At 47.3% G+C, this 17,655-nt stretch overlaps 1 protein-coding gene across 1 annotated transcript in view; it reads right to left on the minus strand.

Annotated features, from left to right (window-relative positions):
- PKP1 (plakophilin 1) overlaps positions 1-17,655 on the minus strand; it is a 54,685-nt gene continuing 37,030 nt past the window's right edge. Inside the window, exons 7-14 of the mRNA XM_074977448.1 lie at positions 13,395-13,509; positions 12,392-12,547; positions 11,880-12,056; positions 8,279-8,432; positions 7,062-7,248; positions 4,228-4,312; positions 3,203-3,306; positions 1-133 (exon numbers count right to left, since the gene is read on the minus strand). Of these exons, the coding sequence (XP_074833549.1) occupies positions 3,235-3,306; positions 4,228-4,312; positions 7,062-7,248; positions 8,279-8,432; positions 11,880-12,056; positions 12,392-12,547; positions 13,395-13,509 (946 nt within the window). The 3' untranslated portion in view covers positions 1-133; positions 3,203-3,234. The remainder of the gene's footprint in view (positions 134-3,202; positions 3,307-4,227; positions 4,313-7,061; positions 7,249-8,278; positions 8,433-11,879; positions 12,057-12,391; positions 12,548-13,394; positions 13,510-17,655) is intronic.

Raw genomic sequence — 17,655 nt, forward strand, 5'->3', positions numbered from 1 at the left:
AACCACAAAAAATTGCATACTAGGTTTGCTTTACAGTTGGAAATGAATCTATAAACACTGTATATCTGTAAAATGTCCGAACTAATCCCTGGTGGAGGATTAAGTCATTCCAGACGCGAACCAGCGACAAACTCTGCAAAGGAAATACAAACAAAGCACCCCAGTTAATCATTTCAAATGCTTTTTTTTTCATGTTCAGAAATGCCATTGCCATTTGACTCTGTTCTGGGGCCCATATTGTTATCAATGACCTGGATGAGGGGTTGGATTGCACCCTCAGCAAATCTGCAGATGACAGTAAGCTAAGGGGACGGGTAGATACACTGGAGGGTAGGGACAGGGTCCAGAGTGACCCAGACAAATCAGAGAATTGGGCCAAAAGAAATCTGATGAGGTTCAGTAATGACAAGTGCAGACTCCTGCACTAGGGACAGAAGAATCCCAAAGACTGTTACAGGCTGGGGACCAACTGCCTAAGCAGCAGTGCAGCAGAAAAGGACCTGGGGATTAGAGTGGATGAGAGGCTGGATATGAATCAACAGTGTGGCCTTCTAGCCAAGAAGGCTAATGGCATATTGGGGTGCATTACAAAGAGCATTTCCAGCAGGTCTAAAGAAGTTATTATTCCCCTCTATTTGGCACTGATGAGTCCACATCTGGAGTATTGTGTCCAGTTCTGGGACCCCCAGTATAGAAAGGGTATGGATACATAGGAGTGGGTTCAGCGGATGGTAACAAAAATGATTGGTGGGGTGGAGCACATGATCTACGAGGAGAAGCCGAGGTTTTTGAGCTTATTTAGTTTGCAGAAGAGAAGAGTGAGAGGCGATTTAGTAGCAGCCTTCAGCTTCCTTAATGGGGGCTCTAAAGAGGCTGGAGAGAGGCTGTTCTCAGTGGTGACAGATGGCAGAACAAGGAGCAATGGTCTCAACTTACAGTGGGGGAGGTGTAGATTAGATATTAGGAAAAACTGTTACATCAGGAGGGTGGTGAAGCACTGGAATGAGTTGCCGAGAGAGGTGGTGAAATCTCCATCCCTAGAGGTTTTTAAGTCCCAGCTTGACAAGGTCCTGGCTGGGATGACTTAGTGGGGTGTTGATCCTGCTTGAAGCAGGGGGCTGGACTAGATGACCTCCTGAGGTCCCTTCCAGCCCCAGGATTCTATGATTCTCTGACTTCACAATTCCCACATCCACGCCGTGAGCTCTTCTCCCCTCCCTGAATCTGTGCCAGAGTCACAACAATCTGTCAAGGATTCTAAGTGGTGATGGTTAAGCTGTTCATGACAGCTGAAACAATGAGAAATCCCATGGCATCTTATGGACTAAGATATTTTGGAGCTTAAGCTTTCATGGGCAAAGACCCACTTAGGCTCCAAAATATATTTTAGTGTGTAAGGTGCCACAGGTCTTCTCGTCTTTGCGGATCCCTCTGATACTCATCACAGATGAAAAATCTGGGGCTCACAGGTGTTTAACCATTTGAGGACTGAACAGAATAGTCTCAAAGGGCACAGCCGGTGGTGTGCACACAAACCATGCTTTGAGGGAAATGACCACCACACCACCGGGACACGCATGTCACAGCTCACCTGACCAAATACTGAAGCAATGAATTTCAGTGAGTCCATGAAAATACTGGTTGGCCTTGAAGTCTTAGCCTTGGCTTCCCTATCTGGGACATGCAGACCCTAGAACACCTCTTTGCTATCTCCCTGGGCTTTTCTGAGGACTAATGAGGCACATAAAGTGCCTAGAAAAGGAGTTGGCAACCAGAAGAGCAAGAAGAACCATTTTTTTCAAAGTCAGTAAAAACATCTCAATAATTCAAGAGCCGCAACGCATGTGAATACGAAACAGTCCTTAATAAACAATGTCAAATTGTACTTTGTGTAACCCCTGTACTAAGAACAGCACACGCACCATGATTTGTAATGCGATGCATGTTTGCTGAAGGACATTTCCAAACTTTTTACATACTCTGCTTCCTTACACTTTAGATTTTTGTGTTTGTGAGACTATCCGCCTGCCTTTCACTCCTATCTACTTCAGTTATGCCAATTTTACTCCATGTTTAATTTCAGTTTTCTTTTTTAAAATGTGAATACCACAACCTTCCTTTTTCTATCCAAAATCAAGACTTTAATAGCCACATGATCAAAACACAGATACAGTATTATATCCCACAATGCACCGCACATATTAAAGGACGAAGTTATCCAGCATCATGTGATCACATATTGTTTGTTATTTAGATAGGAGTTGTTCGTTGTTGGGCTTTTCGACATTCACTATTTATCAAAAATTATCAGGAGGGGTTTTTTTTTGTTTTTTTTTTGTTTTTTTTTTTTTTTAACTTGCAATTATAGCGTTGGGAGCCAGAAAGAAATCCTTAAAGAGCTGCATGCAGCTTCAGAACTGCACGTTGCAGACCCCTGGCCGAGAAGATGTTAAGTGCCATATTATGTTTGGGAATCATTTCATAATAATCACAAGGTCTGATTAATGTGAGTCGTGGTTCAAGAACTGACATGTTCTTGGAGACAGCTGAGTCAGGCCCTATGTGATGATAATCACACAACAGCTGAGGCTTAACAGCTGTTCATATTGGATCTTGGAAAAAAAATGGTCAAAACCACTAAAGGTCTGCCCTGGTTGTAGAGAGGAGGGTTCATGGCCACTTCACAGGCTCTGGTCAGTGGGGAGACCATGTACAAACACAGAGAAGGTACAGCCTCTGCCCTGCTAACTCATCTTTACAGCTGTTACACTGTGTAAGTCTAAAGGAAATGGCCTCCCTATATCTTAGGTCAATGGATTTCATTCGAAACAGCTAGCACTGATGAATGGAGTCTCTCCTTCCCCATGAAAACTTTTGACTGTTCATTGAAAAACTGGAAATTTTTAGTGGCCTAAAACAAAGGTTTTGGCCGACGAGTTTTTTTGCTGGATAGTCAAGTTTCTTTTAAAAGGCATTTTAGTGAAGAATTTCACTGACTATCCTCCTCCCCCAGCAAGTCCCTGGTGAAACAGAGTTTTTGCGGAAAATTTGCAATGGGCCTTCACAACAGCCTCATGTGCTTACCAAATTTAAGCCAGCAGGGCAGCACTAACATGACATCACACTGACATTGGCATCAAGGCACCACCTTGTTTGTCTTTGAACACCGTGTTTTTTCCACCAGTGACCATCCCCTTCTCACCTGCAGGATGAACTTGTGCTGACGGTCTTGTCTTAAAATCTGGATGACAGGGTCCTGAGAGCGTTCCCAGCGAAGTGTCCCAACATGTTCTTATCAAATCCTTGCTGCAGAATGAGAGGTGGAAATTTACTGGAATGCATTCAACGCGTGGAAGTTGCCAGTCAAAAATACCTGATGTCATCACTCATGAGACAAATTCGTCTGTCCTGTTTCAAAGATCAACATGCAGCATGTTGGCTGCATGCACTGAGTCCTTGGCAGAAGCATGTTAACATGTGGAATCTGAACAAAGTCATATTTATTGGCAAAACGAGTCTCTCCTGCATTGTCTCCCCTCTTTAGACAGCAGAGCCTCAACCCACCTAGCTGAGGAAATATCAATGCCTACATTGGAAAGACAGCGAGGACCGTGTACACACAATGCACATTCGTGCAAGGACCACGTGTAACTCAGTCTTGTCATACCAGAGGTGGTGTTAGTCTAAAGCAGGGCTGTGGAAAGGTTAAAAATGGGGGGAGAGGGAAACCTCCCACCATCAGACTTTGTGTGGTTCCAATTTTGAGACATTGTCCTTCTCCTCAGTCAATGTTTTACTCCCCATGGTTGCTCTTGGCCTTCCATGGTATGGGGAGAAGCCATGCTGGAGCACGGAAGCTAATTCTGACTCTGCAGGTTTGGGAGAGGAGAGGGACCTGACAAATGCTGGCCATTTCCCTGGCAGGTCTATTCCGTCTCTGAAGTATGAGAGGGAACCCCACGGCAGGTCTATGGCCAAAGGAGGAACCATTGTTGGGCGCTCTAGCAACCACATCTCTAGCCACAAGGAACAGGAACTCCATGGTGCTTTTCACCAGCGTATCTGCATCTACATGGGCCTCAGTGGACTTATTTACACCAGTTTAAAGGAGAAGCGTATGAAGCCCATATGTAGGTGGGCAGTTCTGAGGCAGACAGCTGCAACATTAACCTCAGTGGGGGTGAATCCAGCTGGCTGCTGCTCTCTAGTAACACTGAGCTTCCTCACCTGTTTGAGGACATTCTGGAGCTCCCTGTGTGACCACAGATCAGCCAGTAGGAGGCGAGCGGCTTCAGCTGCTCTTGGACAGGAGCTGGAAGAACCAAAGAAATCCAGTTAAGAGTCAGAACTAGCCGATAGCCAGCTACCCACGTTCCCCCCCAGCCGGCTGTGAATCAGCCCCTCCATTTGCAGAGCGCTGGCCAGCCACCAGAGATCATTCCGCTACACCCTTGAAAACGTCATCTGGTTATGTGAAGGGGCAAATGCCAAGGAGAGGGAGGGATTTCTGGGATGGTCCCGGGGTGTGTCGTTTGGAGGAATGCAATGAAGCTGAGCTAACAAGACACTGCAAACACTGCAGGGAAAAGGCTCAAGCCCCACTGTGGGTCTCATTTCGATCACTCAATAATGCAAAATAAAGAACAACCCTGCAGTGCTTAGCAGGCACAGCTGAAATGTGATTGAAAGGCAGTAACGATACTAATGCCACCCCCAAACTCCTTACTTAGCAAAAATTAATATGCATTTGCCCAAGTAACAACTTTGCAAAGGTGACTCCGACCTTCAGGAGTTTGCTGCTGATCTTCCTCTGATTTTGGGACACTTCAGACCCAGGACTGGAGCCGTAAATTGCGGCCGCTGATTGCTAAAATGGACTTCATATAAACCCTGCCCACTCCAGACTCTCAGAGCACTATGACCCAGGGCAGGCTGTGCAGAGGCTGGCTCCTCCCTAGCCAAAACCTGGACAATGAGGTTCTGGGAAGCAAAGTGCATAGGGCCTGGCCAGCTCTTGGTGTAATGCAGCAGGGTCATGTGCGATGGACATGTGGTCACGCAATCAGCAGCAGCAGAGGCTGGTCACACTATTAAGTTGACCGCCCCCTGGTAAAAACAAACTGACCCCTCCAAACACTTTAAAACAGGCATGAAAATGGATGCCTCATTCTGCTGAGAGAGGCAGTAAGTTAATACAAGGGCTGATGTACAAAGTAGGTGCATGGAGTTTGGACTCAAACTCATCTGGCCTCTGAAAAGCTAAAGGCTCTATGCAGTTAAATCTCCAGAGGAATGCTGCAAACTGGTAGCAAGATTCAGGGTGTGAGCCAATTCCCAGTGAGTCTTTCTATTAACTAATGGAAAGCTGCAGTGGTCCTTATTTCTCAGAGATCGCATGAGATGCAACATGCAGAACTCTGTGTAGGGCTGATAGCTGACCATTTCCAACGACCGCTTGATTTAGGCAAACTAGACAATTTGCAAACCTCTTCTCAGGTTGGGTCCCCCCCGCCCCACTACCACCATTTATGCAAAAACGTCCAGCAGGACGCGGGACTCATCAGGGAAATTCAGGACGGTTCCACCATTGTGGGATGCCTGGGAACCCTAATGCAAGGAAGTCAGCGATTTTTCAGTCCTAGTGGTTGTGATGCTTCTGCATTTTTATGTCTGATTTGGAGCGTAAGTCATTTTCCAGTGAGGGGAAACATGGGGGATGTGAGACAAACTAGCCCCTTGAAAGCGGGGCAGGTGTCAGGTGCTCTGTAATACAGTGGAAGGGGAAACCCCCTGGCATTGTAGAGCTCTCGGTTCACACCATCCCTGGCTTGCAAGAAGGGATCTGAACAGGCACAACCCTGAGGCTTTCATCTTGAGGATGTTCCACTTTAATTATCTGTTAATTGGGGCAAGGCCAGGCTCAGGTGCAGGAAGCTCTCTATAGGGTCACAGCATTTGCCTGGGATACTAGGAAGCTGGGTCGGAATCCCTGCTTGGCAGGCAAAGACAGTGCATTCGAACAGGGAGCTCTCACAGTCGTTCCCCTTTACTCAGCTATGAACTGGAGCCCCAAAACTTGGGATCATCAAGTCTAGCAGCTGGGCTGCTGCTTAGGCAGTGGGGGAGTTGTGGTTGTCCTGGTTCAAATCTCACCTCTGCCCCTTGAGAAGGGACTGGGCCAGGGACACCCCATCTTCCAGGTGACCTAAGGGCGGGGGAAACTTAAACTTCCTGTTTAAGTCCCCCCTCCTTCTCTTGAGCCGGACCTTCTGGGAAAGGGAGGGGGCTTACCTCTGGTAGGAGGGGGAAGGTCTGTCTCTTCCAGTCCCTTTGCAGATGGAGGTTGGAACTGGGGTCTCCTAGTCTGGGAGTTGCCAGAGTCAAGCTTGCCTGAGCTTGAGCGGCTAGCCCAGGCTGTGGACTGTGCCACAACCACAATGCTAGCTTTAGCAGCTCCAGCAGAGCTCGTCAGAGTCTGCCTAGCCATGTAGGAAACCCCACCTCCTCGACTCCTGTGCAACCCCTCCTGCCGCCCACACATATAGGGGTCCCCGAGGAGAAGGTAGCACTCTCTGTTGGTCACCACAAGAGGGTGCCTGAGATTCTGCAGTGATCTCCCGTTGCAAGTATCAAAGGCTTCAGATGAGCAACGCTCTCAAGCTGCGGTGGGGGAGGTCTAGGTTGGATACGTCACCAGGAGGGTGGTGAAGCACTGGAATGCGTTACTGAGAGAGGCGGTGGAAGCTCCATCCCTAGAGGTTTTTAAGTCCTGGTTTGACAAAGACTTGGCGGGGATGACTTAGTTGGGGTTGATCCTGCTTGAAGCAGGGGACTGGACTCAATGACCTCCTGAGGTCCCTTCCAGCCCAGGGTTCTAGGATTCTCAGCCCCTGCAGCATGTCAGTACCTGGTGACCACTGACTCTTTAATGGTGGTCACTGAACAGCACTGCATCAAGGATGCAGTTGGTCCCATCCCAATCGGCACACGCACGGCCAGCTGCGCAATCCCTTAAGGGGCTTGTACACGGCCCCTCCAGCCTCCTCCTCACTACCACTCACCCATTTCGGCACAGGTTCACTACATTACTGAGCATGCTGCTTGTCAAGTAGGGCTTGGCCATCTGCGGGTTGGACATGACTAGGTTCCGCATGGTGTAGCAAGCGGAGGACATGATCTCTCCTAAGTTGCTGCCGTTTGCAGACTGGAAGGCCAGGAGACGAGACACATCGGGAAGCACCTGAGGAGCTAATAAGGAGGAAGGTTCCAATTAGGACTGAAATAAAAGCAAAGGTAGATCAATGAGATGACCTGAGTAAGAACCGCTCACCATAAGGGCTGTAGAGTCAGGCCCTACGTGATGATAATCACACAACAGTTGCTACTACAGAGAGCTCAAAGGTCACGTCCAGCTCACTGGGAGTTTGCACCTAAATACATCTGAGGGAGAGATGCCGACTCCGAGGATGCCCCTTGGGGAAAACAAGTGGGTGGAGAGCACCCACGGGCACCAAGCTTGCTCCCTGCACCTCTTGTGCACCAGCGATCCCTCCTCCTCCCCTCCAGCACTTCTGGAGCACCACAAACAGCTGCTCTGCAGCATTCCAGCTCCAGGAAGGAAAGGGAGGCGCTCAGGAGAGGGAGCAGGAAAGAGGCAGGGAGGAGGTGATGGACTAGATGACCTCCCGAGGTCCCTTCCAGCCCTATGATTCTGTGAGGTCTGTGGGGAAAGAGAGAAGCTGGGGATGGGACCTGAAGCTTGGGAGGGCTTGAGAAGTTGGCACCTACGATTTCAGGATCTGATCCTACTTCCTCTAAAGAGTCACGTGAACATGTCTTGGTGTCACAGGCGGGGAGGTTTGGGGAAACCATTTACATCGCCCCAAGGAGCCAAGTCCAACCCAACCAGGAAGAACACTCCCTCGCAGCAAAAGGCCCAGGGAGACCAGCTCATCTGTCCTATCCGTGAAACAGGCCATGGATCAAGTGAGGGGCTCACAAATGGGGTGAGATAGCATCTGTTACCCAAACTGCACACGACTTCGCAAGGTGTCAGCTGAGGTTTCTGTATGGTGGCTGCGGCCCAGGACCAACAGCATCTCTTGGGCAGTATCCCAGCGGTTGGGTGGGATCATCAGCACTGTGGTGTAGAGAATCTATGCCCGGGGGCAATGCTTGGCGGAGGTCAGCTGATCGGTTTTCAACAGAAGATGGGCTTGTGGAAGCTGGGGAGATGCAAGACAGACCCTAGGAGACAGCCGTCGGGGAAGCTCCTTACCCATGGTTTTGTGGAGAATAGGATGCCGGGACATGTTGCTCAGCAAGGAAGCTCCAGAACGGACAACGTCACTGTTACTGGACTGGAGGAGCCGTGCTATACGAGGCAAACCCTTTTCCTTTAAGCCAATCAGCTGGCTCATTGCATTGGACATCTAGAGAACAAATCAGAGTTTGTCAATGAACAGTAACCCCTGCAGGACAGGTGTATTCTATAGGGTATTTCTGGGTATACACACTCGAGAGAGGTGGGTAAGTATAGCTAGGTAATAAAACAACCATCAGTATAATCTTTCTGTAGCCATGTGGGTTCAAATCCTCAAAAGGTCTGTAGGTGCCTAAATCCTATTTATTTCAACGAGAATTAGGGGCCTAAATACCTCTGAGGAGCTCGGTCTCTTCTATGCCTCCCTCTCCGTCCATGAACAGCTTGCACAATCAGGGCCTTAGCCCTTTATCTTGGGGGCTGGGGATTCAGTTCTTGCCTCAGCTTAACTCCTGTGAGCATGAATTGAAGGTCCTCTCCTGCCACCAATGTTCCCTTAAATATTTTCCATCCATGTGCGGAATAAATGTTATGTGCGCCAAACCACGTGCAGATGTGCACCACCAGCAGAACACATGTGGCCGGGGGAACTCACCAATCATCTGGATGGCATTTAACTCTCTCCTGGGCAGCCCCCCGCCCTCAAGCACACAGCTTACAGGGAACACTGGGCACCAAGCTTGCTCCCTGCACCTCTCATGCACCAGCGATCCCTGGGCTGGGGTTGGGGGGAACAGACCACTTCTTGTACAGCTCAATGATACTTTTAAAAAGCAACCGGCCGTGTTTACACAGGTGAATCCATTGGTTTGACATGCCCAGTAGCTCTGAAAATCAGAGCATTCAGCTAGGTGCTTACCCAGGAGCCTTATTTTTTGAATTTTTGGCCTGAGACACCAACACTGAACAAGTAGCTGTTTGCAGCTGCATTGTGCCTTCCAACAGGGGCATGCGGTCTCAGCAGAGGAGTTTTTCCCCTGCTGTACTGGTACCACTAGCACATTCTACTAGGCTGAGATGACGCACAGTTTGGTTGTCCTCATGGAGGGCAGAGCAGACAAGTGCTGCGTGACCCATTGGGCCTAACAGGATTGGTGTAAATGCCCCAGGACAAATGAGGAGAGAACAGACCCACTAATCTGCAATCAAAATGGCAAAAGCATTCCATTCTGCAAACTCCCCACATGCAGAGTTCTGTCGTCTTCAAGGGCAGTTCTGTCCGAGGAGAACTTGTAGGAAGGGCATTGCAAATTTGCTTTGTGAGTTCGTCCCTTGTAACACTCAACTCTTTGCAATCCACATTTGTTGCACAAAGATTTTCCCATGAAAAGAAAATGACATATTTCCATGTAATTTATGTGCTGCTTTTGTTTTGCACTGCACAATTCATCTCACGGCAAACCTGTAGTGCTATAGGAAATGGGGGCGAGAGGGGAACGGAGACCAATATAAAGAAAAAATGCTGGAAATCTGAGTCGAAAGGAATACAGCTCTAACACACATGGCATTGTAACAGAGACGGAGCCGTGCTAGTCTATACCCTATCAAAACAAAAAGCAGTCGAGTAGCACTTTAAAAAGACTAGCAAAATAATTTATTAGGTGATGAGCTTTCGTGGGACAGACCCAAGAAGTGGGCCTGTCCCACGAAAGCTCACATAATAAATTATTTTGCTAGTCTTTAAAGTGCTACTCGACTGCTTTTTGTTTTGACATGGCATTGTGTGTCCCAGATTTCAGGCAAAAGAATCAGCCTGATGAGGCGAAGTTGATTAATGTCATACAAATGCCACATGTTAACAAATCTCTAGAGACTTGAATCTTCATGAAAGAAAATCTACATAAGGTGATTGTTCTTGCAGTTATAAGAGAGGTGGCCATGTTAGTCTGTACCTTCGAGAACAGCAAGAAGTCCTGTGGCACCTTGTAGGCTGACAGATATTTTGGAGCATAAGCTTTCGTGGTCAAAGATCCGCTTCATCATGCATCTTCATGATGCTTCATGCTTCAGATGCATGATGAAGCGGGTCTTTGTCCACGAAAGCTTATGCTCCAAAATATCTGTTAGTCTCTAAGGTGCCACAGGACTTCTTGTTCTTGCAATAGAATGCCGAATGCATAACAAAGTTCAGCATTCCATTCCATCGCCCCCTTTAAGGTCTACATTCCCGCCATTTACAAAACGCCACCTTCCTGAGACAGTAACTCACTTCACTAATGTCCCTTTTCTTTGGCTGACAACTGTTTTTCCTAAACTACATAACCAAGCCCAGTGTGAGCCTGCGATTTTCAATGGTGTCTAAAGGAAGTTGGCACTCAGCTCTAAAGGAAGGTGGAAATTCATTTGGGGAAGGATTCTGAAAACTGGCTTTATTTCAAATCGGAACGGAACCTGAAAGCTTGGAAATTTTCAGTGAAGGAATATTCTGAGGAAAAAAAAAAAAGTTTCAAGGTGATGGGAATGTTCATTTCACCAAAATCATGTTTTCACTATGTTGACTTTTAAAAATAATTAGGACAAGGTAAGTGGTTTTTTAAACTAAAAAAGTAATTTCAAAATGAAAAATCAAAATGTTTTGTTTAAAAAAAAAAAAAAAAAAATCAAGCCCTGATGTTTCGACATCATGGAGGAAAACTACAAAAATACAGGTCTGCTGAAGTTCTGGTGAAATCAATCTGAAGTCATGAATCACTTTTGTTAAGGCAGACCTGCATATGCCAATGGCAAATGTTTCCATTCAAATTTCCTAAACCAGCTCTGCCCAACTCCCAGTGCGAGTCAAATTCCCTACATGTTTTTTTGAGGATCCACCTCACTGACAAGGGGATAATTTCCCATAATTGGAAAGAACTCATAGCTTTCCATGCCCAAAGACTGAACTAATCAAGGCTGGCAGTTTGGAGTCCCCCTTTCACCAGTGAGACATGCAGCAGAAGACCTCCCCTGTGTCATCATCAGGTGACTTTGAAGTGAGAAGCCATAACATCCTTGAAGGTGTACAGGGTGTTTCCCTTGCAATGGAAGTTGGGCAGAGCTAGAACACTCGGTGTGTAATATGTATTCATTGATCTACCTAGCCATCCCTCTTTCATTAGAATCAACCAAGTTTAGGCAAGAACAAGCCCAGATAGGGGATGGACATCATGATTATTTTGCACACACACAGACAGTGCCTTAGGCCCAGTCCTTCCTATCCTGCCACACAGACCTCAAAAAGGCAACACCGACAGGGTAGTTCTACTGGGTGGAGGCCATAAAAAGTGTTTGCCGTGCAACTGTGTCCATCCTTGCTAGTGTAGAGGAAGATCTGAGGTGCAACCCTAGCCAGGGGAGTGTTGAGGTTGGGTCCTCCTTGCACACACTGTGTCAGGTGTATGCAATGGCATTAGAGTTTTAATGCTGCAGTAGAAGCTGGCAAACATTTCTACTGGTGTTCTGCAGGTTGGAAGAGGAGTATTTCCCCTTGCAGAGGGCATGGGTGCATGTGTTACACACGTGTGCCAACCCCCAACGAGTTCTGCAAGAGGAAAGACACGCACACACACAGCATGCTCACCAGCCCTCTGCTCGCAGTGAGGTTCTGCAAAGCCCCAGCACAGGCCTCCAGGGTGGCATCTTTCTTGCTCTTGTCCATCAGGTTCAGATATGTGCGGATGGCATCCGAATGGTAGAGCCAGCTGGGTCCTCTGGGTTTGTACTCCTCCTCGGGAAGGGGCAAACCATACTCATCGTTCTAAGGGACAGTAAGAGAGCAACAGCTAAGAGGCTCGTGTTTTCTACATGAATCACGCTTCATTATCTCTTGGGTTGCTTGGGTGGTCACATACAAATGTCTGCATGCATCCATGCACCTTGCACGTACAGGAGACACATCTTGTGTGGCCTGGCATAGGATGCCAACCTCTCAGCTCTCCCAGGTGCACCAGATGGAGACTATGTGACTTTAAGGTAGCTCTTCCTACCATCTTTCTGGCCCTGATAAAGCAGGGCCAGCTCTTCACTCAAACCCAGTGACTGGCTGAGTCAATGGTGCGTTTGCAAGCACTCAGAAGGAGGAGCGTGTCTTACCTCCAGCTTCCCGCTCCTGCTGTTGAAGCAGCCCGTGAGGGTCTTGTCCGTATAGGCGTTCCTGGCCATGTGGTTGAGCTGGGTGTATTTATTGGGCACCTCGGCATCCAGGCGGTAGGACAGATTGTGCAGGATACAGATACAGTTCTCCACAGACTGCAATCACCCCCAAACAAAACACAACAGCTTTACACTCTGACAGGAACATGAGACAGTATACATATTGTAGCATCTTTAGTGACAGTGAATGATATGTTGCAATGTAAGGCAGATAAACCTGGTGCCTGAACATAAATAAAATACTATACACCAAACTCTGAGGTTCTTATTCTGATTTTACTTACGGCTTGTCTACATGGGGACAGTCCAGAAAGTTAATCTGAATTAATGTTTGAAGTGAATTAGTTAAACCACATTAAATTCCTGTGTGGACACGCTTATTTGGAATTAGAGTGGTGCTACTCTGACTTAGTCTAATTCACTTCCAATTCATTTCTAAATCAGGGCCAGGTTTTCAAACGCGCTCAGCACCCTGCATCTACCATTGTGACACCTGGGCCAGAATGTTCGAAGAACTCTGCACCCATTTGCGTACTAAAAACTAAATACCTGGACTTTCAGAGAAGCTGTGGACGTTAAGTGCTCAGTGTGTACCCACATGGCTGCATGGGTCACTCCCAATGGACAGTGATTTTGAATATACACCAGTCACTGCTCATTCGGCCATAGCTGCATTGTATTATAACCCAAGCTAGCTTTGATCTAGCTCAGCCAAAGCTAGCTACAACTGCTGCAACCACACCTCCTGACTGCAAAGCAGATGGGCCATTTCTCTGGAAGGAGGCTCCTGAGATATTTACAGAGTTAGTTTCGTATTTGCGTTATGGCTAAAACATTTAAATTATTACGACAAACAGAAATGGGGGCTAAGATTTTGGCTGTGGCTACTAAGGAGCAAGGCCTGATGAGCTGTGTACGTGCAGGAGGTTCATGTGTCTGGTACCTTATCATCAGGCCGGTTGGCAGCCACACAGTTCTGGGTGTAAGTCATGACAGCGTCAATGAGCCCAGGGTAGTTTCTCATGGTGTGACGTCCAGCATCTGCAGAACTCAGGTTTCTGAAAGAAGACAGTTTATAAAATGTAGGGCAATGAAGCAAGACAGACAAGCAGCTCCATCTGCTGGCTATTTTCCATCAGTCGTTGAGCTCCATGCAGAATTCTGTTTGAATTCAACCCTCTTGCGAGCATTGCCTTGAGATGGTGAAATTCACCCCTAAGCAGAGGGCCAGAATAAGGCCAATGCATCACTTAAGTCCCATTTAAACTCTGATGGCTAAAGTAGGACCTAGATGGTGGATAAGCCTTGAAGTGTTCCACTCCAGAGGAGTAAATTTCATCCATGCAGGTTTTCCTTTTAAGCTAAGTCCAGAAGGAAGTTCCCTTAGCAAGAACAACACTACTGGTTTGATATTTTTTGAGAGACAATGGATTTACAGTAGGGGACGCAGCATATCTGCTCAGAGTTCTTTCCAGAGGCAGGGATGAACGAATCTCTCGAGATGGCTGCAGCAAACCAGGCGCATACTTTCAACAGCTGTGGGTCAGTGTAGCAAAATGCACCCCTCCGGAGCTACTCCAGTGTACACAAGTGAGCATCTGACCCTGACATCTTGGCCGTTACACAGGTTCTTGTAGAAACATTTGCATGGAACATGGTGCCACAGTTCAGGGCAACTGGATCACGTTTCTCCAGGTAGTCCACCCAAAGGTCTCCACTCTAGGCTCACATCACCTTGGCCTTCACTGATCTTGGGTAGAAATGTGTGCCGCTCTCCCTCCTGGCTGGGATTTACCCAGACTGCACAGCTCCCTACCCACACTGCGAATTCCTTACCAAGTCAGAGTGTGCCTGAAGAACCTGTTATGCCTTTTCCCCAAAGGCTAGAAACAAATTTCCCAGTTACCACACAGCTCTTTCTAAGCAAGCACGTTTATTCTTAAGGTAAAAGCATTACAAAGAAAACATATTATAGACTGAACCTCTCTAGTCCGGCACCCTCAGGACCTGACTGGTGCTGAAAGAGAGACTTTGCCATACCATGAGGGGCCAATGCTGTCTGGCAGCATTACCAACACTCCCACTGCTTCTCGGCTCTTAGAAGACGTTTAGAGGTAAATTACAGCCAAACACCAGCACAGAACACTGAGAGCCAGGGCTGATAGCTATAAAAAGATGGCATGGAACCAGGGGGAAACTTGGCCATACCCATCATAAGGGGGCATCCAGCTAACTGAACTCATGCTGCACGACAGATGTTGCTGGACAAGAAAGTGCCCGACTAGAGAGGTTCAACCTCCCTCTCACCAGAGGAGGGATAGCTCAGTGATTTGAACACGGGCCTGCTAAACCCAGGATTGTAAGTTCCATCCTTGAGGGGGGCCAATTTAGGTATCTAGGGCAAATAGACTGGGCAAAAAAAGATTAAACGACTGTAGCAACATGACCTATGAGGGATTTGGGCTTATTTAGTTTACAGAAGAGAAGACTGAGGGGTGATTTAATAGCAGCCTTCAACTTCCTGAAGGGGAGCTCTGAAGAGGAGGGTGAGAAACTGTTCTCAGGGGTGTCAGCAGAACAGGGAGCAATGATCTGAAGCTAAAAAGGGAGAGGACTAGGTTGAATATTAGGAAAAACTACGTCCCCAGGAGGGTGGTGAAGCACTGGTGGTGGATTCTCCATCCCTAGAGGTTTTTAACTCCCAGCTTGACAAGGTCCTGGCTGGGATGATTTAGTTGGGGTTCATCCTGCTGGAAGCAGGGGGCTGGACTAGATGACCTGAGGTCCCTTCCAGCCCTAGGATTCGAACCTGTAACAAAATTCAACGCCCCCCACCCATCCCTCTAGTCCTCCTTTTTAAGTTTGGGCCTCTGATTTTGTCCTCATATGATAGGGGACCATCAACAGCAGCGGACAAAGGGCCTTTCTTCAAGGCAAAGCTTCAAGAGGTACATTGTTTAAGAGAGTCCTGAAGCTCCCAACCCTTCCCAGGGCAGCCAGGAGTCATAGAATCACAGAACACTAGAATTGGAAGGAACATCAAGAGGTCATGACGTCCAGTCCCCTGCCCTCATAGCAAGACAAAGCGCCATCTAGGTCATCCCTGACAGATGCCTATCCAATCTGCTCTTAACTATCTCCAGTGATGGAGATGCCACAGCTTCCCTCAGCAACATATTCTAGTGTTTTACCACCCATAGAGACACTGCAATTTATCTCAGAACAATACAAACTCTTAAAATACTTAAAACTGAATTCACTAAGGTTTAGTTTGACCCAATAAGGCTTGTCCAGAATACTGCAGGGATCTGCCATCTCTCTCAACAGGGACATCACGTTCTTTTTTAAACACGGAAAACTTAGATGCAGGTGATTTTCTCACTGCGCTATACTCTTGAATCTCCATATCAAGTGTCAGTTACGGCAGCAGAGTTTGAGCAGGAGCATGAAACGATCCTGTTTTAATGCACTGGAGGTGAAAAATAGCTCACAGACATCTGCCAGCCAGAAACTCTTAAGAAACCTTGGCAATTAGGTTTTTTTCAATGAACAGATTCCCCTGTCCTCATTATTCCAGACCCACTTTAGGCCCAAACTTGGCATTACCTCAATGGCATTGCTAGGCATTATGGTCACAAGAAATGGCAAACCACTGCTGAAGTCTGAGCCTGTCTTGGTTTAAGTTCATGAGATGGCTATTTTTGCCTATCTCCCAATTCTGACATTTCTCCATTCACATGTATCTGCGCATTTGAGCCCCAGTGAATTTAGAGGGACCGAAGAGATGAGAGCTATGTTTGCCGCACTGGGAAAAGTCTCCTCTGCAAGAGGGGTGGAGGCAGTAACGCGCTGTCCTTCAGAAGTGAGCCCCACCCCAGAGCGCTGAGACCCCAGGGGCTGATGATGACAGGAAGAGAATTGTGCAGTCCCCACTGCAGTCCACTTAGCCAGTTTCACAAGTGAAGGCAGTTTCCCTTAGCTAGCGCGTCTGGTGAGGGTGCGGCCCATTGCTACACTCCCTAAGGCAGAGACTCAATTCATTAAAGTGCCTAATTATACAGCTTTTTCATCTCCCCACTGAGTTGTTCCCAGCGCAGTGGGGGGCCTGGAGGCTGGCAGAAGAAATTGCAAGTCAGGACGAAGCTCTCCATGCTAAGGAGTTCTCTGGCTTTTCCAAGAAGGAAAACCCTTCCGTGCCTATGCACAAGTTTTCACTTCAGTACCGACACTGGGGCGAGCCAACACCCAGTGTCTAAGTGGAAGGAAAGGATTCAAAATAATGAAGAGAATCAGCTGGAATTTGTTAACAAGAGAGAGTTGTTCGTCCTGGGTTGAAAGATTAACTTTTCATCAACCAATCGAAAATGTAAAAAACCCAGCTGAAACCTGAAAAGTTTTGGCTCCAAAGCACCGTCTTCACCCCTCACCTCAAATTCCTTCTTCTGCCTGATTTTTTTCAGGTTTTGAAGGAGAAAAAAAATTTTCAAGGCTACCAGATGCTCTCTGAGGAAAAAAAAATTGTTTTATCATATCCCAAATTTTCTGCTGAAAGACTAATTCCAATTTCAGCAGAAAATGTTCATTTTGCTCAAGTCACCTTGAAACCTTTCTGAACAGACTGAAAGAATTTCACTTGTATTATTTTTAAATCATGAATTGTGTGGAGAAAGTGCATAGCCAAGTGTTATTTACCCATCCATATAATGCAAGAAGCAGGGTCACCCAATGAAATTAACAGACAGCACGTTTAAAACGAACAGAGACACAGTCAACCTGTGGAACTCACTGCCAGGGTTTGTTGTGAAGGACAAACAAACAGCAGGGTTCGAAAGAGAATTAGATAAAAGGATGGAGGATAGGCCAACCAATGGCTATTAGCCAAGATACTCTGGGAGGTAACTCTGTACTCTGGGAGCACCTAACCTGCCAGAAGCTGGGAATAAGCAATGGAGGGTGGATCATTTGATAATTGTCCTGTTCAGTTCATTCCCCATGAAACATCTGGCACTGACCACTGTCGGAAGGCAGTGATGCTGGGTGGGCTAGTGCACCTTTGGTCTGAGCCAGCGTGGGTACTCCTCTATCATTAAGAGCATCGGAACAGCCATACTGGGTCAGACCAAAGATCCATCCAGCCCACTAGCCTGTCTGCCGACAGTGGCCAGTGCCAGGTGCCCCAGAGGGAGTGAACTGAACAGGTAACG

The sequence above is a fragment of the Carettochelys insculpta genome, chromosome 26, assembly GCF_033958435.1.
Source record: "Carettochelys insculpta isolate YL-2023 chromosome 26, ASM3395843v1, whole genome shotgun sequence".
Classification (NCBI taxonomy): domain Eukaryota; kingdom Metazoa; phylum Chordata; order Testudines; family Carettochelyidae; genus Carettochelys; species Carettochelys insculpta.